The 20,635-nt window shown below is 40.7% G+C and overlaps 1 protein-coding gene across 1 annotated transcript in view; it reads right to left on the reverse strand.

Moving 5' to 3' along the window:
- The window catches only part of PIR (pirin), an 82,881-nt gene that overhangs the window by 34,454 nt on the left and 27,792 nt on the right, over positions 1-20,635 (reverse strand). Inside the window, exons 4-6 of the mRNA XM_077480234.1 lie at positions 11,639-11,722; positions 11,321-11,527; positions 3,317-3,401 (exon numbers count right to left, since the gene is read on the reverse strand). Of these exons, the coding sequence (XP_077336360.1) occupies positions 3,317-3,401; positions 11,321-11,527; positions 11,639-11,722 (376 nt within the window). The remainder of the gene's footprint in view (positions 1-3,316; positions 3,402-11,320; positions 11,528-11,638; positions 11,723-20,635) is intronic.

The raw sequence follows: 20,635 nt of genomic DNA on the forward strand, positions 1-20,635 counted from the left end.
CACTAATAAAACAGTTGAGGTCAAAATCAATGTTAAGCCCCTGAGGCGCGAAAGTGTCTAAAGTGAAAATCCACTTTGATTCTAGTTGACTTAATGTTCTGACCTTATGGATACCTCTCCAGTGTTTTTTGTAGGGTTCAATGCCCCAAAACGTAAGCCGAGTGGGGTCCTTGTTGTGATGTGTACAGAAATGCCTTGAGACGCTATGCTTGTCAAAGCCGTTAATAATATTTTTGACATGCTCTTTTATCCGTACCCATAGCGGTCTTTTGGTGCGGCCTACATATTGCAGGCCACAGCTGCATTGCAACATGTACACTGCTCCCTCAGTATTACAACATATAAAATCTTTTACTTCATATATATTCCCAGTGCTTGTAGACGTGAAGTTGAATTTCTTTTCAGCTGGACGTTTCGTTTTCAAACATGCAAAACAACGTTTGCAGGGGAAGAACCCTTTTCCCGTGAAAAAAGTCAGGCCTGTAGGTGGGGGGTCAGGGACATTCTTAACGATCCTATCTCTCAAAGTCAATGCCTTTTTATACACAAATTTGGGATTTTCAGGTAGCAATTCCTGTAGATGCACATCTGAACGCAAAATGTGCCAATGTCTTCTAATAATCCTTTCAAGTTTCTTATATTGAGCATTATAGTTTAGTATCAGCGGTACCCCATTGATCTCTCGGGCCGGAGTGGGTTTGTCTTTAATTAGATTTACACGATCCATATTTTCCACTTCTATAATTTTATTTCTAATATCTTCATCTTTATATCCCTTGTTCATAAACCTCTGGCCTATCTTTTCAGCTTGTAGGAGGTAATCTTTAGTATATGTGCAATTTCTGCGCAACCTCATAAGCTGGCCCTTTGGTATATTGCAAAGCCAGTTAGTGTGATGGCAGCTCCCTCTCGGTAAATAGCTATTCCTATCAACATTTTTGAAGTGGGTCTTAGTATATAATCTATTGTCATTTTGTATAATTTCTAAGTCTAGGAAGGATACTGATCCGGTACTCACTTCCCAGGATAGTTTAATGTTTCTATTATTAATATTTAATCTTTCTAAAAAACTTACTAGACTGGTTGTTTCCCCTTTCCAAAATATAAGGATATCATCAATATACCTTTTGTACATGGCCAGTTCTACGGGTTTGTTAGTATAAACCACTTCTTCTTCCCATTGAGACATGAATAGGCATGCCACACTGGGAGCGAATTTGGCCCCCATCGCTACTCCGGTTCTTTGATGAAAGTACTCTCTGTTATACCAAAAATAGCTATTTTTAAGGCAGAAGTCAAGGCATTTGACTAGATATTTACGCTGGAAGCACGGTAACGTGCTATACTTTCTCAAGCCCCATTTCACGGCCTCACAGGCTTGATAGTGTTGGATCACTGTGTACAGTGAAGAGACATCTACAGATGCCATAATCCAGGGTCCTTCCTGTTCTAATAATCCTTCTACTAGTTGCAATACTTGCTTCGTATCTCTAATGTAAGCTCCGGTTTGTATAACCACAGGTTGCAAATATTTGTCTATATATTCCCCAATCCTTGAGGTTACTGAGTCAATCCCATTCACTATGGGCCTAAATGGGGGGTCTATTTTATCCTTGTGTATTTTAGGCAATGCATAGATAATCGGGGTCCCTACATGACTCCGGGATCAGATATTTGGCTTCCTTTTTGTTCAGAATATTCTTCTCGAGTCCAAGGTGCACTACCTGCTCTAGCTCTTTTCTACATTTGAACATGGGGTTCTTTGTTAATTTTGTATACGTAGTGCTGTCTCCTAGTAATTTCTTCATACCTTCATAGTACTGTACTTTCGAAAGGATCACGATTCCTCCTCCCTTATCGGCAGGTCGAACAACAATATCTTTCCTTTTTGACAATTTCTTAATGCCACTTTTTATAAATTTGGGATCCTCACGCTTTTTGATTTTCAGGTTCTTCAAATCTTGTAATACTACCTTTTTAAATACCTCAACATGTTTATTATTGGAGACCACTGGGTTAAACACCGATCTATTTCTCAATTCACTGTGTATAACACCCTGATCATCCGTCTGGATACGCTTTTTAATGAGGTTGCTCACTAGATATTTCTTGATGTATTTAGAACTCTGTGACACTGTTTTGATGTTGAATTTTAAAAGCAGTGGCAAGACTGCTGATCTCACAGGTTTGGAAATCTTACACAAGTAAAATTCAACATCAAAACAATGTCACAGACTTCTAAATACTGTATGTCACAATATAAGCTTAATTTACTGGTAAAAAGAAGTGTGAAATGCAAGACTTCAGTGGGTGTAAAAAGATGTCCGCTTGTCGCCTTCAGACTGTAGGCTCACTACGCCTGAGTGCGTGGTGTACCAAGATGGCCACGACGGAACGTCACTTCCATTACAGGATTTGACAGGTCGCCTAATCTGACAGAACATAGGTTACAGCTACACAGTAATTAGATCTAACAGACACAATCAGAACATTCACATATACACACACAAACACACAGAGAGAGTTCACTTTTTTTGGGGATGATGGGTTTCATTATAATAGCACTCCCACATTTATTATGCAACACAGAGAGGGTGACAAGGCATGCATTGGACACTGTGTATCCCAAAGGAGGGGGGATATCCTAGGGCCTAACGTTAAAGAGGGTGTAAACCCTCTGGGTTAAAATAACTAAACAAACCTGTAAGACAAATGCATAATGAGCTGTTATGCATCTCATATCAGCTCATTATGAACTACTTACCTTGGAACAAAGCCCTCCAGTGCTGCCCGCACACTGCTGAGACGTCTGTGTCACTTCCTTTCTTTTTATGGTGGAGCCACGATGACGTCACTTCTGCGCACGTGCGCGGGAGCCGCCATTTGCGGCATGGGCTCTGAAGGTTCGGAATGGTAAGCCAGACCTTCAGAGCGCATGCGCCTATGACGTTATTGGCTGCATGCACTCAGAATATCTCAAAAACTGTGCAAGTTTTGCATAAATTCACAGAACCTACAGGTAAGCCTATAACAAGGTACAAAATAAGACTTTACTTCCTTTTTAAGCCTCAGGGAGCTTTTAAAGCTCATACGCATTGTAACATAGGTCTTGTCCTACACATTGATGAACTAGGTCTCCTTCATTGATCTATTACAGACCATTAAGACATCAGTATACTATTTAGAAGTTACTGTTTCAATTACAGAACACTTCTTGCTGCTGAATAAAAATGTCAACATGAGAAAAAAAAAATCATGAAAAATTGCAGTTAGTAGATAGTAAGTAGTTTTTTGTTGTTTTTGTTTTATTGCTTACCTTTAAGCACCTTCTGAATATGCTTTCCTCCTTTTTCTATTTTAAAATCCAGGTACAGGGTCGGTGTTCTTGTGTAAACTTTTGACTGAAAGAAAACGAAAAAAAAAAAAAAAAAAAAACATAAAAACGTACCCATTTAAAATATAGGTTTTAAACACTTAGCAAAATCTTTCCAAGCCATTGAGAACCTTTAATATGTATATACAGTACCTTGAAAAAGTATTCATACCCGTTGACATTTTCCACATTTTGTCAGGTTACAACCAAAAACATAAATTTATTTTTTGGGGATTTTATGTGATAGACAGCACATAATTGTCAAGTGTAAGGAAAATGATAAATGGTTTTCTAATTTCTTTACAAATAAATATCTGCAAAGTGTGGCGTGCATTTGTGTTCAGCCCCTCTACTCTGATACCCCTAACTAAAATCTAGTGGAACCAATTGCCTTAAAAAAAATCGAATTAGTAAATAGCGCCCACCTTTGTGTAGTTGTGTGCAACTGAATCTCAGTATAAATGCACCTGTCCTGTGAAGCTCTCAGAGGTTTGTTAGAGAACCTTAGTGAACAAGCAGCATCATGAAGGCCAAGGAACAAACCAGACAGGTCAGGGATAAAGTTGTGGAGGAGTTTAAAGCATGATTACGTTGTTATTTTTTTTTCAAAGCTTTGAACATCTCACAAAGGACTGTTCAATCCATCATCCGATAATGGAAAGAGTATGGCACAACTGCAAACCTACCAAGACATGGCCGTCCACCTAAACTGACAGGTGAGGCAAGAGCATTAATCAGAGAAGCAGCCAAGAGACCCATGGTTGTAAATGGAAAAGAAGACAGCACTATTAGGATATCAGTGGGAACATGGAACCTCCAGTAATTCAATGTCAAGCCAATAGTGAAGGCTAAAATTAGTTTATTTAAACAAAAATAAACCATTGCAGATAATAGGATACCAAGCTGCAGTTAATGAATGTTGATGGGCCAACGTCCGCTGAGTCCAGTCAGCAGGAAGGTAGGAATAATCCACCATTGTGCAACAACCAACCACTGGTGTAGGGCCATGGATGCTCGGGAGCCGAGCCGAGGTCCAGCAGCGCTCCCGTGTGCTTTTACCACGACACCGAGGCAGAAGGGCCAGACCAGAGGGAGCTGACAATCAAAACAGCTGGACTTTTGCTAAATGCAGGAGAAGCAAAGTCCATTCAGAAGTCCAGTAATGACTCCCTCTACGCATCGTCATGGCAACGAGCTCTCCCTATGTTGCAGGCTGGTTTGTTTGGCAGCTCCCTTCGGTCAGGCCCTTCCGCCTCGGTGTCGGCTCCCGAGCATCCACGGTCCTACACCAGCAGTCAGTTGTTGCACAAAAGTGGATTATTCCTACCTTCCTGCCTCCCGGACCCAGCGGACGTTAGCCTATCAACATTCATCTACACTGACTTGGTATCGTATCATCTTCAATGATCTTTGTTTCTATAAACTAGTTTTAGCCTTCACTATTGGCTTAACATTGAATTACTGGAGGTTCCCACTGATATCCTGATAGTACTTTCTCATTTCCATTTACAACCTCAGTCACTATGTGTGCTTTTATTGATGGCCGCATTGGACTGGCTCCTGGGCAGTGGACAGTGAGATTCTCTATACGGCTCAGTGCTTGGAACATTGTGTTGTTTCTAAGAGGCCATGGTAACTCTGAAGGAGCTGCAGAGATCCACAGCTCAGGTGGGAGAAACTGTCCACAGGACTATTAGTTGTGCACTCCACAAATCTGGCTTTTGTGGAAGAGTGGCAAGAAAAAAGCCATTGTTAAAAGAAAGCCATAAGAAGTCCCATTTGAAGTTTGCGAGAAGCAATGTGCGAGACGCAGCAAACATGTGGAAGAAGGTGCTTTGTTCAGATGAGACAAAAATGTAACCTTTTGGCTTAAAAGCAAAACACACCCTAAACACACCATCCCCACCATGAAACATGGTGGTGGCAGCATCATGTTGTGGGGATGCTTTTCTTTAGCAGGGACAATCTGAAAAGAAAACCTGTTAGAGTCTCCAAAAGACTTGAGAATGGGGCAGAGGACCCTAAAACATACAGCCAGAGCTACAACGGAATGGTTTAGATCAAAGCATATTCATGTGTTGGAATGGCCCAGTCAAAGTTCAGACCTAAATCCAATTGAGAATCTGTGGAAAGACTTGAAAATTGCTGTTCATAGACGTTCTCCATCCAATCTGACAGCTTGAGCTTGTAGAGATGTACCCAAAAGAACTTGCAGCTGTAATTGCAGTGAAAGGTGGTTCTACAAAGTATTGACTTGGGGGGCTGAATACAAATGCAAACCACACTTTTAAGATATTTGTAAAAAAAACTGTAAAAAACAAAAAACACATTCATCATTTTCCTTCCACTGTACAATTATGTTCCACTTTGAGTTGGTCTATCACATAAAATATATTTATGTTTTTTGTTATAACATGACATAATAAGGAAAATTTCAAGGGGTATGAATACTTTTTCAAAGCACTGTATATACACATTTGAGCCAAATGCCATTGCTACCTGCATAAATCATTATAAGTACACAGCTCTGTGCCTCCAACTGGCTTTGGGCCTGTGGCAGTTGCATGATTGCTACAGCTATGGGTAAAGCCCTGAATAAAAGGAACATGAAAAACATGCAGTACACTTAAATAATGGGCCATAAGAACCATGAGGAAGCTCATCTTTCTAAATGAGCTCTACACTGATATAACATGCGCATCCTTACCATCAGAAGCCCCAAAACTCCCAAATGATGTTAATGGACAAGGACATGGGGCAAAGTCATCATCATAGCCTGATCTCCTTCATGCTGAAGCTTTTATTAACAAAAGATCTTTCTGTAAAAGCAATGTCATCAAAGGCCTGAAGCAAACATGGAGACACTTCAAAATTCCAACTCGAAAAGCTAATATAGGTCACAGCAGTCTATCCAGGGTCTTGGATGTAGGATCCCCCCTACAAAGTCACAACTGCACCAGAATGTCTTTTTTGATTTTTCATAGGCTGGCAGTGGTAAATACAGAATAACGGCTATAAACGTTAAAAGTATTTATTTTATTTTATTTTTTACAGCCAATGTTCTAGAAGCCATGCTGCGATTTATCGCCTTTTCATTCTGAAGTGACTCACTATAAATAAACATTCATTGACCGTTTCAATGTGATTAAGTGGAAGCTAAAGTAGAAGAGACAACTGGCATCAGCCTATACATGTTATCAATTTACATACTTGCTGTCTGGATTCCTTTTGGTCTAACAAAAAGTGAAAGTCATGTGGGGAGGTGGGAGATGGAAGGAAGCCACGCTATAAAAGAAAGAACGCTTTCTTGTGAAATTCATGTTTTTCCTCTGTGTTAGGTTATCATCTGACATAATGCAAATGTTCTAGCAAATCATGTTTTTGGAAACACATGGACATTTTATGCATTTTTAGCTCCTTGTGGGAGAGCAAGACTAGGTTATGGCACAATATGTTTTCACAATATTTCCATAATAAAATGCATTAAGAGGACAACCCGCCCAAAGTAAGATGGCAGAAGGCTGAATTGCCAACTGGCTTATTAAATCTCTCAGGGGTAAAGCCGTGACCTTACTTGTAGCTCCCAATTCTGCCTCCAAGCCAACTGCCATTTCTGCCTCCTTCAGCTGCCATTTTCTTAATGTAAATTAAAAAAATATCCAACAGTCAGAGTTATGCCGCGTACACACAATCGGACTATCCGGTGGACTTAGTCCAGCGGACAAACCTACGGACTTTGAAGAGGAGGTCTGCCGGACTTTCCGAACTAGCGGACCTGCCCACACACGACTGGACTTTTCCGGTGGACTAGGTGCGGCAGACAAACCGCCGGACTATGGCCGGACTTTTAAAGGTTTAAAGGAATCCTTTCCTATGCCCATCATATAAATGTAGAAATAAGGATTTAGAAAAAAAAAAAAAAAAGAGAAGTAAAAGGGGGATAAAGCATACATCAACGTACATCCACATATCTACTGTGAGATAGCCCTTATACAAGGCGTTACACTTGCACTTTCCATACAAGAGTACAAAGTCTTATATGTGCTGCCCAAACAATCATTTGGATACATAATACTGAATTTACCCAAATACACTAACTATCAGTTATAGTTTTTTTACCCTTTAACATACACCAACTTTAACTCCCATTGACTCTCCAGAGATGACAGTAACAGTTACTCCATCTTTAGATGGCTTTGGAATGTCTGCACTTTTCAGTTCTTGGTATTCAGGAGGAATCATCTTCTCTGAGCTTCTCAGATTGACCCACAGTTGCAAGCCATGTGCTGGCTCTTGTGTAGACTGTCATGGTTATGCAATAGAGTTTGCCTGTCAGATTACCTCTTACCATGTTCATCTCTAGAGACCAGCCACTCTCACCTGTCTGCTTTTATAATCTCTCCTCTAACCATGGCTCCACCCCAGCTCCTATCAGAGAACTCTATATTAACCTTTGCACTGGAGGCCAGCCGTGCTGATCAACATTGTGTGTTTGGCTTCCTGTTTCCTGCTTGCTGCGTGCTCTTCATTTGTTTGTTTCTGTTACCGACCTGGGCGTGTTCTCGACTATTCCTGTCTGCTCGTGACCCTGACCTTTTAGCGTGTCCCTGACTATGCCTGTTTGCCTGTGACCCTGTTGTCATTGTCTGCTTGTGGCCCCGACCTTGGCTTATTCCCTTAGTATCCCTTTCCTCCTGTTGCCTACTGTGGGCGTGAGCTAGGGGACCCTGGGGATCACAACCTGGAGCCAGTTGCAGCCCAGTCCATTCTCACCACTAGAGGCGCTAGTGAACACCTGCTGGCTCCTAGACTCCGCGTCCCTAGGGAATCTTACGCTCTAACCCCGGTGGGATGCATGTTAGTGTTACAGCAGCCCTGCCTTCCTTTACCACCCAGACTCCCATCTGCAGCAGTCATCCGTAGGGTCCACTACCTTGCGGTGCACACCTGACCCCAACGGTGTGCATCTGTCACCTGGCCTCAGGTGGCCTGACAGTAACCCATAAAAATTGGTACAGATTGCTGCACCACAAAAACATTGAGGGGACCCTAACCGTTTCATCAAACTTTTTCCCATCTAAGCTAAAAATTTGACTTGTAAACATACAGTGCCTTGAAAAAGTATTCATACCCCTTGAAATTTTCCACATTTTGTCATGTTACAACCAAAAATGTACAATTGTTTTACTGGGATTTTATGTGGTAGACCAAACACAAAGTGGCATATACAGTAATTGTGACGTGGAAGGAAAATGATAAATGGTTTTCAAAACTTTTTACAAATAAATATGCGAAAAGTGTGTCTTGCATTTGTAGTCAGCCCCCCTGAGTCAATACTTTGTAGAATCACTTTTCGCTGCAATTACAGCTGCAAGTCTTTTTGGGGATGTCTCTACCAGCTTTGCACATCCAGAGTGACATTTTTTTTGCCCATTCTTCTTTGCAAAATAGCTCAAGTTCTGTCAGATTGGATAGAGAGCTTCTGACCGGTAATTTTCAAGTTTTGCCACAGATGCTCAATTGGATTTTAGTTTGGACTTTGACAGGGCCATTCTAACACATAAATATGCTTTGATCAAATCATTCCATTGTAACTCTGGGTGTATGTTTAGGGTCATTGTCCTGCTGGAAGGTGAACCTTCACCCCAGTCTCAAGTCTTTTGCAGATTCTAACAGGTTAGATTGCCCTGTATTTAGCTCCACCCATCCTCCCATTAACTCTGACCAGCTTATCTGTCCCTACTAAAAAAACAAAAAAAAAGCAAAGCATCCCCACGACATGATGTTGCCACCACCATGTTTCACGGTGGGGATGGTGTGTTCAGGGTGATGTGCAGTGTTAGTTTTTCGTAACACATAGCATTTTGCTTTTAGGCCAAAAAGTTCAATTTTGGTCTCATCTGACCAGAGCACCTTGTTCCACATATTTGCTGTGTCCCTCACATGGCTTCTCGCAAACTGCAAATGGGACGTCTTATGGCTTTCTTTCAACAATGGTTTTCTTCTTGCCACTCTTCCATAAAGGACAGATTTGTGGAGTGCACGACTAATAGTTATCCTGTGGACAGATTCTCCCACCTGAGCTGAGCATCTCTGCAGCTCCTAGAGTTACCATGGGCCTCTTGGCTTCTGCTCGGATTAATTCTCTCCTTGCCCAGCCTGTCAGTTTAAGTGATCGACCATGTCTTGATAGGTTTGCAGTTGTGTCATACCCTTTCCATTTTCAGATAATGGATTGAACAGTTCTCTGTGATAATCTAACCTTGCTTTAAACTTCTCCCCAACATCATCCCTGACCTGCCTGGTGTGTTCCTTGGCCTTCATGATGCCGTTTATTCACTAAGGCTTTTTAACAAACCTCTAAGGGCTTCACAGAACAGCTGTATTTATACTGAGATTAAATGCCACACAGGCAGACTCTATTTACCAATTAGGTGACTTCTAAAGGCAATTGGTTCCACTAGATTTTTAGATTACTTTTCACATATTAATTAGTAAAAATTTTATAAAACCATTTATCATTTTCCTTCGACTTCACAAGTATGTGCTACTTTGTGTTGGTCTATCACATAAAATCCCAATAAAATACATTTACGTTTTTGGTTGTAACATGACAAAATGTGGAAAATTTAAAAGGGTATGAATACTTCTTCAAGGCACTGTATCTTCAACATCCAGGTCTGTGTGTGATCACAGTTAAAGAGCTAAATTTATTTTGTTCTACTATAATCTGATGTAGCAGATATGGTCACTAATTTATGCTCTTCATTTAAAACTGTATACAAAATTCTTATCCGGTCATGCGTGTAATTATTCAAGACCTTGTCTGCCGAGGAAATCATGTTCTGTGATAAGAACAAACAATGCTGATTCTCATTTTCCAAGACCTAATCTTTTTTTAACTGACAAAAACAAGGTTTAAAGGGATCCTTTCCTATGCCCATGCAGGGCAAAGTATAACGGAACGGTCACTTTATTCCCATTTCATCCCCTGCCCTGCTACCTAGCAGGACATACCTTCCCTCTTTCCTGCACTGCTCTGGTCAGACCAGGGAAAGTACTGCAAGGAGCAGGGAAGCCAAAATGGATGTAAGCTCCAAACTGGTTTGTCAGAGACTACCCGGGGCTAGGGGCTCCTTTTCCACTCCCATGCTACAATGCCTGGTATATCATGAGACAGCAGAACTATCAGAGGAGAGAGTGAGGGAGTCATCTGCATACCCATATCAAATATTGCTGTATATTTCACTTTCCTCTCTGCGACTGCATTGCTGCTTCTTTATTGTGAAATCAGAGGTTGATATGGTTTTAAGAGCCTGCTATATTGCTTAAAGTGGAAGTAAACTCCCCTATCGTTTTCAGCCAAGGAAGCTGCCATCTTTGCCTCTGTTTAATCTTCAACTGCTATGGTGCTGCACATGTGATTCGTTATGACACCAGCCATGGGATGGTTTGATCATTTGGCTGAGAGCACAGCCAATGTGCAGTTAGCATTCCCGGCATGTCTTTTTTTTTAACTGTTTAAATCCATGGGTTTACTTCCACTTTAACTGCAGAGTAGTCTGCCGGGAGGTATATGACCTTGTCCTTCTGTCTGGTGGGCATGCCTGTATCACAATAGTGGGTGAACAGAGTGGCAGGAGATCAGCTTGACATATGTATATATGAAATAAATGTAAAAATAAGGATTTACAAAAAAATAAATAGAAGATAAAGGGGGATGGAGCATACATCAATGTACATCCACATAGCTACTGTGAGATAGCCCTTATACAAGGCGTTACACTTGCACTTTCCATACAAGAGTACAAAGTCTATGTGCTGCCCAAACAATCATTTGGATACATAATACTGAATTTACCCAAATACACTAACTATCAGTTATAGTTTTTACCCTTTAGCAAACACCATTAACTATCACGTATAGTTTTTTTAGCAAACACCAACCTTAACTCCCATTGACTCTCCAGAGATGACAGTAACAGTTACTCCATCTTTAGATGGCTTTGGAATGTCTGCACTTTTCAGTTCTTGGTATTCAGGAGGAATCATCTTCTCTGAGCTTCTCAGATTGACCCACAGTTGCAAGCCATGTGCTGGCTCTTGTGTAGAAGGCATCTCAGCATGGACAATACCACGCCCTGCTGTCATCCACTATGCATACAAAAAGGAAATAGAAATTGAAAGGAAGTTCAATGAACTTATGAAATATATATATTACAATATAGAAATTGTTGTTTGTGTATGAAATCTATATATATTTACTTGCAAGTCTCCTGGGTCCAGTCTGCCAACATGTCCACAAAAATCTTCATGTTCCATTGAGCCTCCATCAAGCAGATAAGATACCTACACAATAAATAAATAACTACCTTAAAAAAATTGAAGTAAAAGCAATGAATATTCCAAGCCAATGAAATCAATTTTCAGATTAAACTGACTTGTTGAGACCGGATTGGTTGTGTAAATCTTTAAAAGGCAAGTGGGTTATGTGATTTTCTTATAAAGCTCAGGCCGAATTTTCTTTTGAAATGGCATAAAAAGCAATGTGATGGTGCCAATCAAAAAAGGCAGATTAGCTGCAGATGATTGGTTATGCCAGGCTAAGGTTAAAGAAGGTAAACTAGCAAGACTCGTGGCTTGCCAACTAATACATTTTGATATTATATCCAGGAAAATAGCAAGTTTAATTCTGCGTACACACGGTCGGATTTTCTGACGGAAAATGTTCAATGGGAGCTTTTTGTCAGAAATTCTGATCATGTGTAGGCTCCCTCGTACATTTTCCATCAGAATTCCCAACACACAAAATTTGAGATTTGGATCTCAAAATTTTCCGAAAACAAAATCCATTGTCGGAAATTCCGATCATGTGTACACAATTCCGAAGCACAAAGTTCTACGCATGCTCGGAATCAAGCAGAAGAGCCGCACTGGCTATTGAAATTCAATTTTCTTGGCTCGTCGTACGTCACCGCGTTCTTGATGTTTGAAATTTCTGACAACATTCTGTGACCGTGTGTATGCAAGACAAGTTTGAGCCAACATCCATTGGAAAAAATCCAATGGATTTTGTTGTCGGAATGTCCAATCGTGTGTATGCGGCATTACACTCTTTGACAAAGCAAGAAGTTCACTGATCTGACAGCAGTTTAGAAGATGATACAAATAAAATTTCATAGCAAAGCCAGTTGTACACACACACACAAACATAATGTTCAATAAAACCCAACATTCAGAAACAATAGTTTGTTCAAGTTTTAATTGGTCTTGTTTGTACTTTAATTCTATCACAACAGGACATTAACTCAGAAACAACAAACGTGGGTGGTCTAATCAGAGGATAACCAGAGCAACTAGAAGACTTTTGCTGGCCTTTCTTCTGCTAACAAACACAAGGACTCATCTTTTACAACTTTTAAAGCTGCCATTATAGAAATGCTTCTACTAGCTGAATAGGTTTTTACTTTGTGTCTGGGGTATGAGAGAGTGAGAGGGATAATACCAAATTTAACACACCTGCTCCCCGTTCACATCTGAGACCTTGTAACACTAACAAGTCACATGACACCAGGGAGGAAAAATGGCTAATTGGGCCCAAATTTGGACATTTTCACTTAGGGGTCTACTCACTTTTGTTGCCAGCGGTTTAGACATTAATGGCTGTGCGTTGAGTTATTTTAAGGGGGCAGAAAATTTACACTGTTATACAAGCTGTACACTCACTACTAGCAAAGTGTCATTTTGTGTCGTCACATCAAAAGATATAAAATATTTACAAAAATGTGGGGGGTGTACTTACTTTTGTGAGATACTGTACATACTAGGTCCAATTTAGACAGGATCCAATTAACCTACCAGCATGTCTCTGAAGTGTGGGAGGAAACACAAAAGCAAAGGCAAAAAGGGAGAACATACAAACTCCAGGCAGATGGCGTCGTGGTTGGGATTCGAAGCAGCGATCCTTTTTCTGCTAGACGAAAGTGCTAACCACAACACCACTGTTCCCCGGTAAAACACTTGCAAACCGCAATGTATATATAAAGATTACAGTCAGCAAGTGGTTAAGGAAATCCCTTATGCCCCGTACACACGAGAGGGATTAAGTCTGACAGACCTCCAAAGGAGTTCCGCCGGAGTTCCGACGGAGTTCTGGTGGACTTTTCGACCGAACGGACTTGACCACACACCATCACACCAAACTCCGACGGAGTCGAACGTGATGACGTACGACTGGATTCGACGTAGGAAGTTCCTAGACAGTAGCCAATAGCTGCCCTAGCGTCGGTTTTAGTCCGTCGGAGTAGCACACACACGAGCGGATTTTTCGAAGGGGACCGGGTCCGGCGGAGTTCCGTCGGGAAAATTTAAAGCATGCTTCATTTCTAAAGTCCGTCAGACTTTAGCTTCGCTAAAGTCCGTTGCAGCCCACACACGATCGGATAGTCCGCCGGACTCAGTCCGTCGGAGTTTGGATGTCGAAAAGTCCGCTCGTGTGTATGGGGCATTAGGAGTCCCCAGGCCTAGTGCCCCCATCACAAAAGATTTACCCTCTATTACTTTTCTAAGGAAAAACCTAAAATTTGGGATTTTCTTTCAATGGTAAACAGGACAAAGAGAGAGGATGAATGTCCCCAATGGTGGCACAGACAGCAATACAAACTGACGAGTGTTCTAATCCCTCTCCACTAGGTCCAAACCTGAAGAAAACGCTTTGCCTTTACAGTAGTTATAATACCATGTAAATCCCGCTACATGTAACGGGATGAAGAACTCATCTCTGGAAACTAGAACTTCCGACTCATCTTCAATTTCACATTGGCTACTAAACATTAACATTTTTGTAACCAATGCCTTCAACATAGTTTAACATAATCTGGCCATATAAGAAGAGCAGCTTTACTTTTAAAGGAATGATGTTTTAATCAGCTGTAGCAGTAATGGAGCAAAGTAGTTCCACATTTACATGACACAATACAATGAAACAATCCTCTGAACCTCACTGCAAGTCATAAATTCACTTGTCAACAGACTACATATGAGGGTTCCTGCAGACATCTGAAAAACATTCTTCACTTAACCAAGAGCCCTTGGTGACAGTCTGGACAGACAGACAATTACATATTGCTGTCATTGGAATTCCCAGAATCCTCTGCAGTGATGTCATCCTAAATATTGTTTTATATCATGTCAAACTGTAGCAATGTCTCCAGACACATGCCTTGTGGTTTCAATTGTGCTGGTATGTCAAATATTAGTTGGGGTGGGGGCAATATAAGCAATGTTTAAATTAGGAGTCATCAATACATCTTTCACAGTTTAGAGCAAACTTTGCTACCGGGCTGGCTGCTGTTAGAATACACTCTATAGCAGGGATATGCAATTAGCGGACCTCCAGCTGTTGCAAAACTACAAGTCCCATCATGCCTCTGCCTCTGAATGTCACGCTTGTGGCTGTCAGAGTCTTGCTAGGGCTCATGGGACTTGTAGTTCTGCAACAGCTGGGAGGTCCACTAATTGAATATCCCTGCTATAGTATCACTGATTGTTGGCATTATTCAGGTCAAACTCCAAGTACTATCCCATAAGCACCATGTAATAAGTATTTTTACAAAGAATAATAACCCATGGTTAGTACTGTATACAATCCATGTAAACCTCTATTTTTCTCTTTAGTTACAGGCTAAACTTTTTTTTTTTTTTGGATAATGCAAGGGAGGGTTATAACTTTAAATTCTTTTTTCGACATTTGTGTCCCATTGCAGAGATTTCCCCTTGGGAAAATGGGATTTTGCTCAAGATCCCATTATGTGCCATGGGTGATCTTTTAAAAAGCCACTGCAAGACGTCCATGTTATTTCTACATTTCTCTGAAGATGACATGTCCTGCTTATGAGTACAGCGCCATCAGTGCAGCCTCATCGGTCCCGCCTCATCAGTAAAGAATAAAAATGTCTTATTTGCAAAATGTTATCAATCACTTTCATTCCGCACAAATTCCAGCACTCCTCTCCAACATGTAAAAAAAAACATAATTTTTTTGCTAGAAAAATACTCAGAACCCCCCAAATACATTATATATATATATATATATATATATATATATATATATATATATATATACACACACACACACACACACACACACACACACACACACAGACTTTTTTTTTTGCAGCAACCCTAGGGAACAAAATGGCGGTCATTGCAACTTTTTATGTCACGTGGTATTTGCGCAGCAATGTTTCAATCACAATTTTTTGGAAAAAAACAAAACACTTTTATGAATAAAAAAAAAACAAAAAAACAGTAAAGTTAGGCCAATTTTTTGTATAATGTGACAGATTATGTTATGCCAAGTAAATAGATACCTCACAAGCCATGCTTTAAAGTTGCACACACTCGTGGAATGGAGCCAAAATTTGGTACTCAATAATTTCCATAGGCGACACTTTGACATTTTTTACAGGTTACCAGTTTAAAGTTACAGAGGAGGTCCTGTGCTAAACGTGTTGCTCTCGCTTGAATGTTCGCGGTGATACGACGCATGTGTGGTTTGAACGTCGTTTACATATGTGGACGCGACCTACGTATGCGTTCGCTTCTGTGTGCCAGCTCGCTTCGACGGGGGCGCTTTTATTTATTTAATTGTTTCTTTTACATACTTTTATTTTTTACAGTTTTCCTTTAAAAAAAATATGTTTTGATCACTTTTATTCCTATTACAAGGAATGTAAACATGCCTTGTAATAGGCATAGTGTGTGACAGGTCATCCTATAGACTCCACATCTCTCCTCCAGGCTGGAAAGCCTGAGATAAAAAAAATAAAAAAACAAACAAAAACAAATGATCCCAGGCTTTCCAGCCGAGTCCCAGCATTGTTTACTTCTGCTGGCCAAGACGTGACGTCATAACGTCGCGCCCGGGCCTCCAAGAGTCATTGAGACTGCCGGGGACTATCTGGCATCGGTAGATTCCTTCTCCGGATCGAATCGCACGGGTGAGCTGGTATAAGCACCAGAGGGAAGCGGGGGTGGCGGGGGTTAGCGATGACGGGGGTGACTGCAGGCATCATTCAGATATCACCACTGAAAGCCCAGGACTTCATATGATGTTCTGCGATACGGAAGTGGTTAAAGCGGGAGTCCGCGTTTTTTTTTTTTTTTTTTTTTTTTAAAGCCAGCAGCTACAAATACTGCAGCTGCTGACTTTTAAAATAGTGACACTTACCTGTCCAGCGCGCCCGCGATGTCGGCACCCGAAGCCGATCTCTCGATCGTCTCTCGGGTGCTGCCGCCGCCATCTTGGGTATGGGAATCAGGAAGTGGAGCCTTTCGGCTTCATTTCCCGGTTCCCTACTGCACATGCGCGAGTCGCGCTGCGCAATAAGGATGGACCCGCTGCCTCTGGGATCTGTGTGTTTCCCAGCAGGCAGCGGGGGACTTTCGGAAAGGGGCGTAATCTACGCCCCTTTCCGCAGAGAGCTATCCCGTAAGTGGGTGCAGATACCTGTACTGTACAGGTACCTGCACCCCCCTCCCCCCTGAAAGGTGCCAATTGTGGCGCCGGAGGGGGGGAGGATTCCAATGAGCGGAAGGTCCACTTTAGGGTGGACCTCCGCTTTAAAGAAACTAAGAAAAATGTTTTTGTTCCCCATTTAAACCTATTAAAGTCTATGCAGGCAAAAACGCAAAAAAGTATTTTTTTGAGTTTGACCACTGAGCATAAAAGTATGAACAGGAATAATTAATAAAAATTGGAATCTGCATATTGAGCATAGTCAGATGTAGGGAAACAAGTTGAAAAATTCTTGTTTGAATGGGGCTTACAAGGTCTGGAAGCACTACATATGATGGTTCAGGCCTAAAGAAGACCTCCAAGTTAATAATAACATAAAAAATGTATAGCCCACTAAAAAGATAAAAATACTGTACTAGCTTTTGTTGTAATATTCACTTTCAATCTAGAGATATCCCCAGCAGTACCATTTTCTGTCACTCTGATAGGCACAGAGGAAGGGGGTTGAATAATGCTGGCTATGTCATCCTGGATGCACCTTGGGTTGTGAATGGACATGGATAGGAGAAGTAGCAAAGTGATTAACTCATCTCTCTGTCACTCTACCTTCTCCTCTTATCACTGTGCTTCTTGTCAGTACATGGCTGGCTTATTCTACAGCTTCCATCTCTCACGCTCCAGCTCTGGTGTACTTGAATTGCAAGAAGCTGATATCACTTAAAAATCAATTACGGTACTTACACTACTTGCATTTAAAAATGTACATTTGTGTCTAAAAGATAATGGAATCGGGTTTTAAATTATTACAGGTCCACTTTGCTCAATAAGAAGATGGTAGATGTTGCAGATTTTTTCCCCCATTTCTGTACAATATATGCATTCTTTTTGGTTATTTAGTAAAGTACTGACCTCAAGTGGACACTTTGTAGACTGCTTTGACGTAAAAGCTTGTATGTTAACTCCAGCTGGCATATTATTATTATTATTATTCAGGATTTATATAGCGCCAACAGTTTGCGCAGCGCTTTACAATACAAACATGATGCTGATTTCTTATAAAAGTAGAAATAAATAATAGGAGAAACCCAGGACACAATCACTGAGAAAAATCAAGGATCAATCAAAAAAAAAAAAAAAAAAAAAAAAAAGTACTCAGAAACTCTACATGGGTGTCTTAAAGAGCCCCAACCTCATTCATTTTTGTAGAAACGACATACAATACATTTGTTAACATTTTGCCTGCTTTTTTTTATTTGTCTGCGACCCCAACAAGGAGCTTTTTGCTCACTTGCCCTTCCTTGAAGTAGGCCAACAGAGGTTGTCAGGAGGACTAAAGTGCAATACTGTCAGAAGGTCTAATTCTTCACTCTATTAAAATGTGCTGCATACCTTGTGTGATTAGAGGAGGAACAAGGGGTGGTGGGTGAACTTCATGATTCCCCCTCATCCAATCAAAGAATGTCTTGTAATTAGTGAAAAGAATAGACGTTTAATGAATGAAGGACTTGGCATGTAGGCAACCCACATAGCCTTCACTGTATGTACCGCATGAGAGCTAGAATTGAAAGTCTCAATGCCAGGTTGACACTAATGCCATGCACACACGACCAGACTTTTCAACAGCAAAGTTCCCAAGGAACGAATCCATCAGACAATTCGATCGTGTGTGGGCTTCATCTGACCTTTTATGTTGAAAAATCTGACAGATTTTAGAAATAGAACAGGTTTCAAATCTTTCCGTCGGAACCAATTCCTATAGAGAAAAAACGCTTGTCTAAGCAGGTCCGACGGATCAACAACAACGCAAGGGCAGCTATTGGCTACTGGCTATTGAACTTCCTTTTTCTAGTCTCATCGTACGTCATTGCGTTAAACAATCAGACTTTGGTGTGATCGTGTGTAGGCAAGTCCGTTTCAGCAGAACTCCGTCGAAAAGTCCATCAGAGTTCATTCCGACGGAAAGTCCGGTCATGTGTACATGGCATTACTGTATTGTCGGGGGTGAAAAGTCCAGCAAAAAAGCCAAGTTTACGAACACTACCGACTAGAACACAAAATTACAATCATAACCTTTAGCAACATAAAGAACATTTTCTGCCCTTAACACTCCTCTGAGCAGCTATGCAACCAATATCAATTGAGAATGGTTTCCTGCCAAACTGACTCCTGCAGAATGGAGAAAACAGGTATTGGTTGGGCAAAGGATTTGGGAAAACATGCTCCATACTAGAGATAGGAAGGCCTGAAAATTATTTTTTGAAAAAAAGTGTTGAACATGTTCTTTTACAATGATAAATAATATATCTATGATATGGTATTCAAACTATACTAACACGAAGACCTTAATGAAAGATTTCTGAGACTTTATGTAAAGTCCTAGATTATTGCAAATTCTCTCAGCTGAAGACTGAAAATCCTGGAATACAATTCAAGTAGCACTCTCAATATAGTTCTCAAACAAGAGAAATATGCATTACTGCCACTAAGGGGCACTGCATGGGAAACAGGTGAGAGGGTACATTTCTGGGACAAATTAGTTTATCGTTATAACCTTTAAATTATGTATATTCCTATTAGTGTTCTCCACCGTCACAGCATGTTTCCCTATAGTCTGATCAGTAAACAGTTTTTTTCTTTCCCTCCTCCCAGTAAAATGGTGAGAGCAACATGTAGAGTTTGGAAACATTTTCATATTGTGAGAAGAAATATTCTTTTCCAAATGCTACAAGGATGGCAAAACACATCCTGGCATGCCAGAGGTGCCCTAAAGACATTAAAAATACTTTATGGAATGAAATGATGAGGACCAGAATGAAAGTGCAAGGAGCTTTTCCCTCCAGCGTTCTCATTGCAGAAACACTCTTTCTGTTGCTTCTGGACCATAACAAAGTGCTTCTTTTCCAGTAGCAACCTCGAGTAAAGAAGTGTTACAGACCACGGCCTCCCAAAAATACAGAACACCTTAATTTATAAATAAATAAATACAAGTTTGTTTGGAAGCATGGGCAAACATGAACTCTGGATGTGCCTCCTCAAACATATAACAGGAACTTCCCAGGAAGCTGGGCAGCTGTGAAGCCCTAATTACATCACCAGTGCCTCAATCAAACAGGAAGTGGAAAACAGTAATTTTCCTGCCTGAGGTGAATTGGGCTCGTTATCCAGTGATGAAGTATCTCACATACATGGGGAGTGGAGAAAAAGTTTTTGCGGTAAGGGTCAGTATGAACATTTCATCTTGGTGGTGGGCCCCTCTATACACTTCTTTGTGTGGAACAGCACGGAATCACCTTTTAATATGAGATGTTTTAAATTATTTGGACTAGGATCTGGGTATAAGCACTACATTTTGTGTTATTATATAATAAAATAAAATGATGCCTAAAAATCAGCAGAACATTGATCAAGCTCTTGCAAAAGCAATATGCAGTAGGGAAAATAATTATTTGATCCCCTGCAGATTTTGTAAGTTTGCCCACTTACAAAGAAATTAAAGGTCTATAATTTATCATAGGTGTATTTTTAATTATAGAGAAGGCAAATTAATCAAATATCCAGAAAAAAACACATGATGGAAATGTTAGAAATTGAGCTGCAGTTCAGTAAAGTAAGTATTTGATCCCCAAGCAAAACATGACTTAGTACTTGGTGGAGAAACCCTTGTTGGCAAACACGGAGGTAAGATGTTTGTAGCTTGTAGTTGGTTACCAGGTTTGCACACATTTCAGGAGGTTTTTCATTTT

Source organism: Lithobates pipiens, unplaced genomic scaffold, assembly GCF_037356315.1.
Source record: "Lithobates pipiens isolate NorthernLeopardFrog02 unplaced genomic scaffold, aLitPip1_a1.2 Scaffold_16, whole genome shotgun sequence".
In the NCBI taxonomy this organism is placed as follows: Eukaryota; Metazoa; Chordata; class Amphibia; order Anura; family Ranidae; genus Lithobates; species Lithobates pipiens.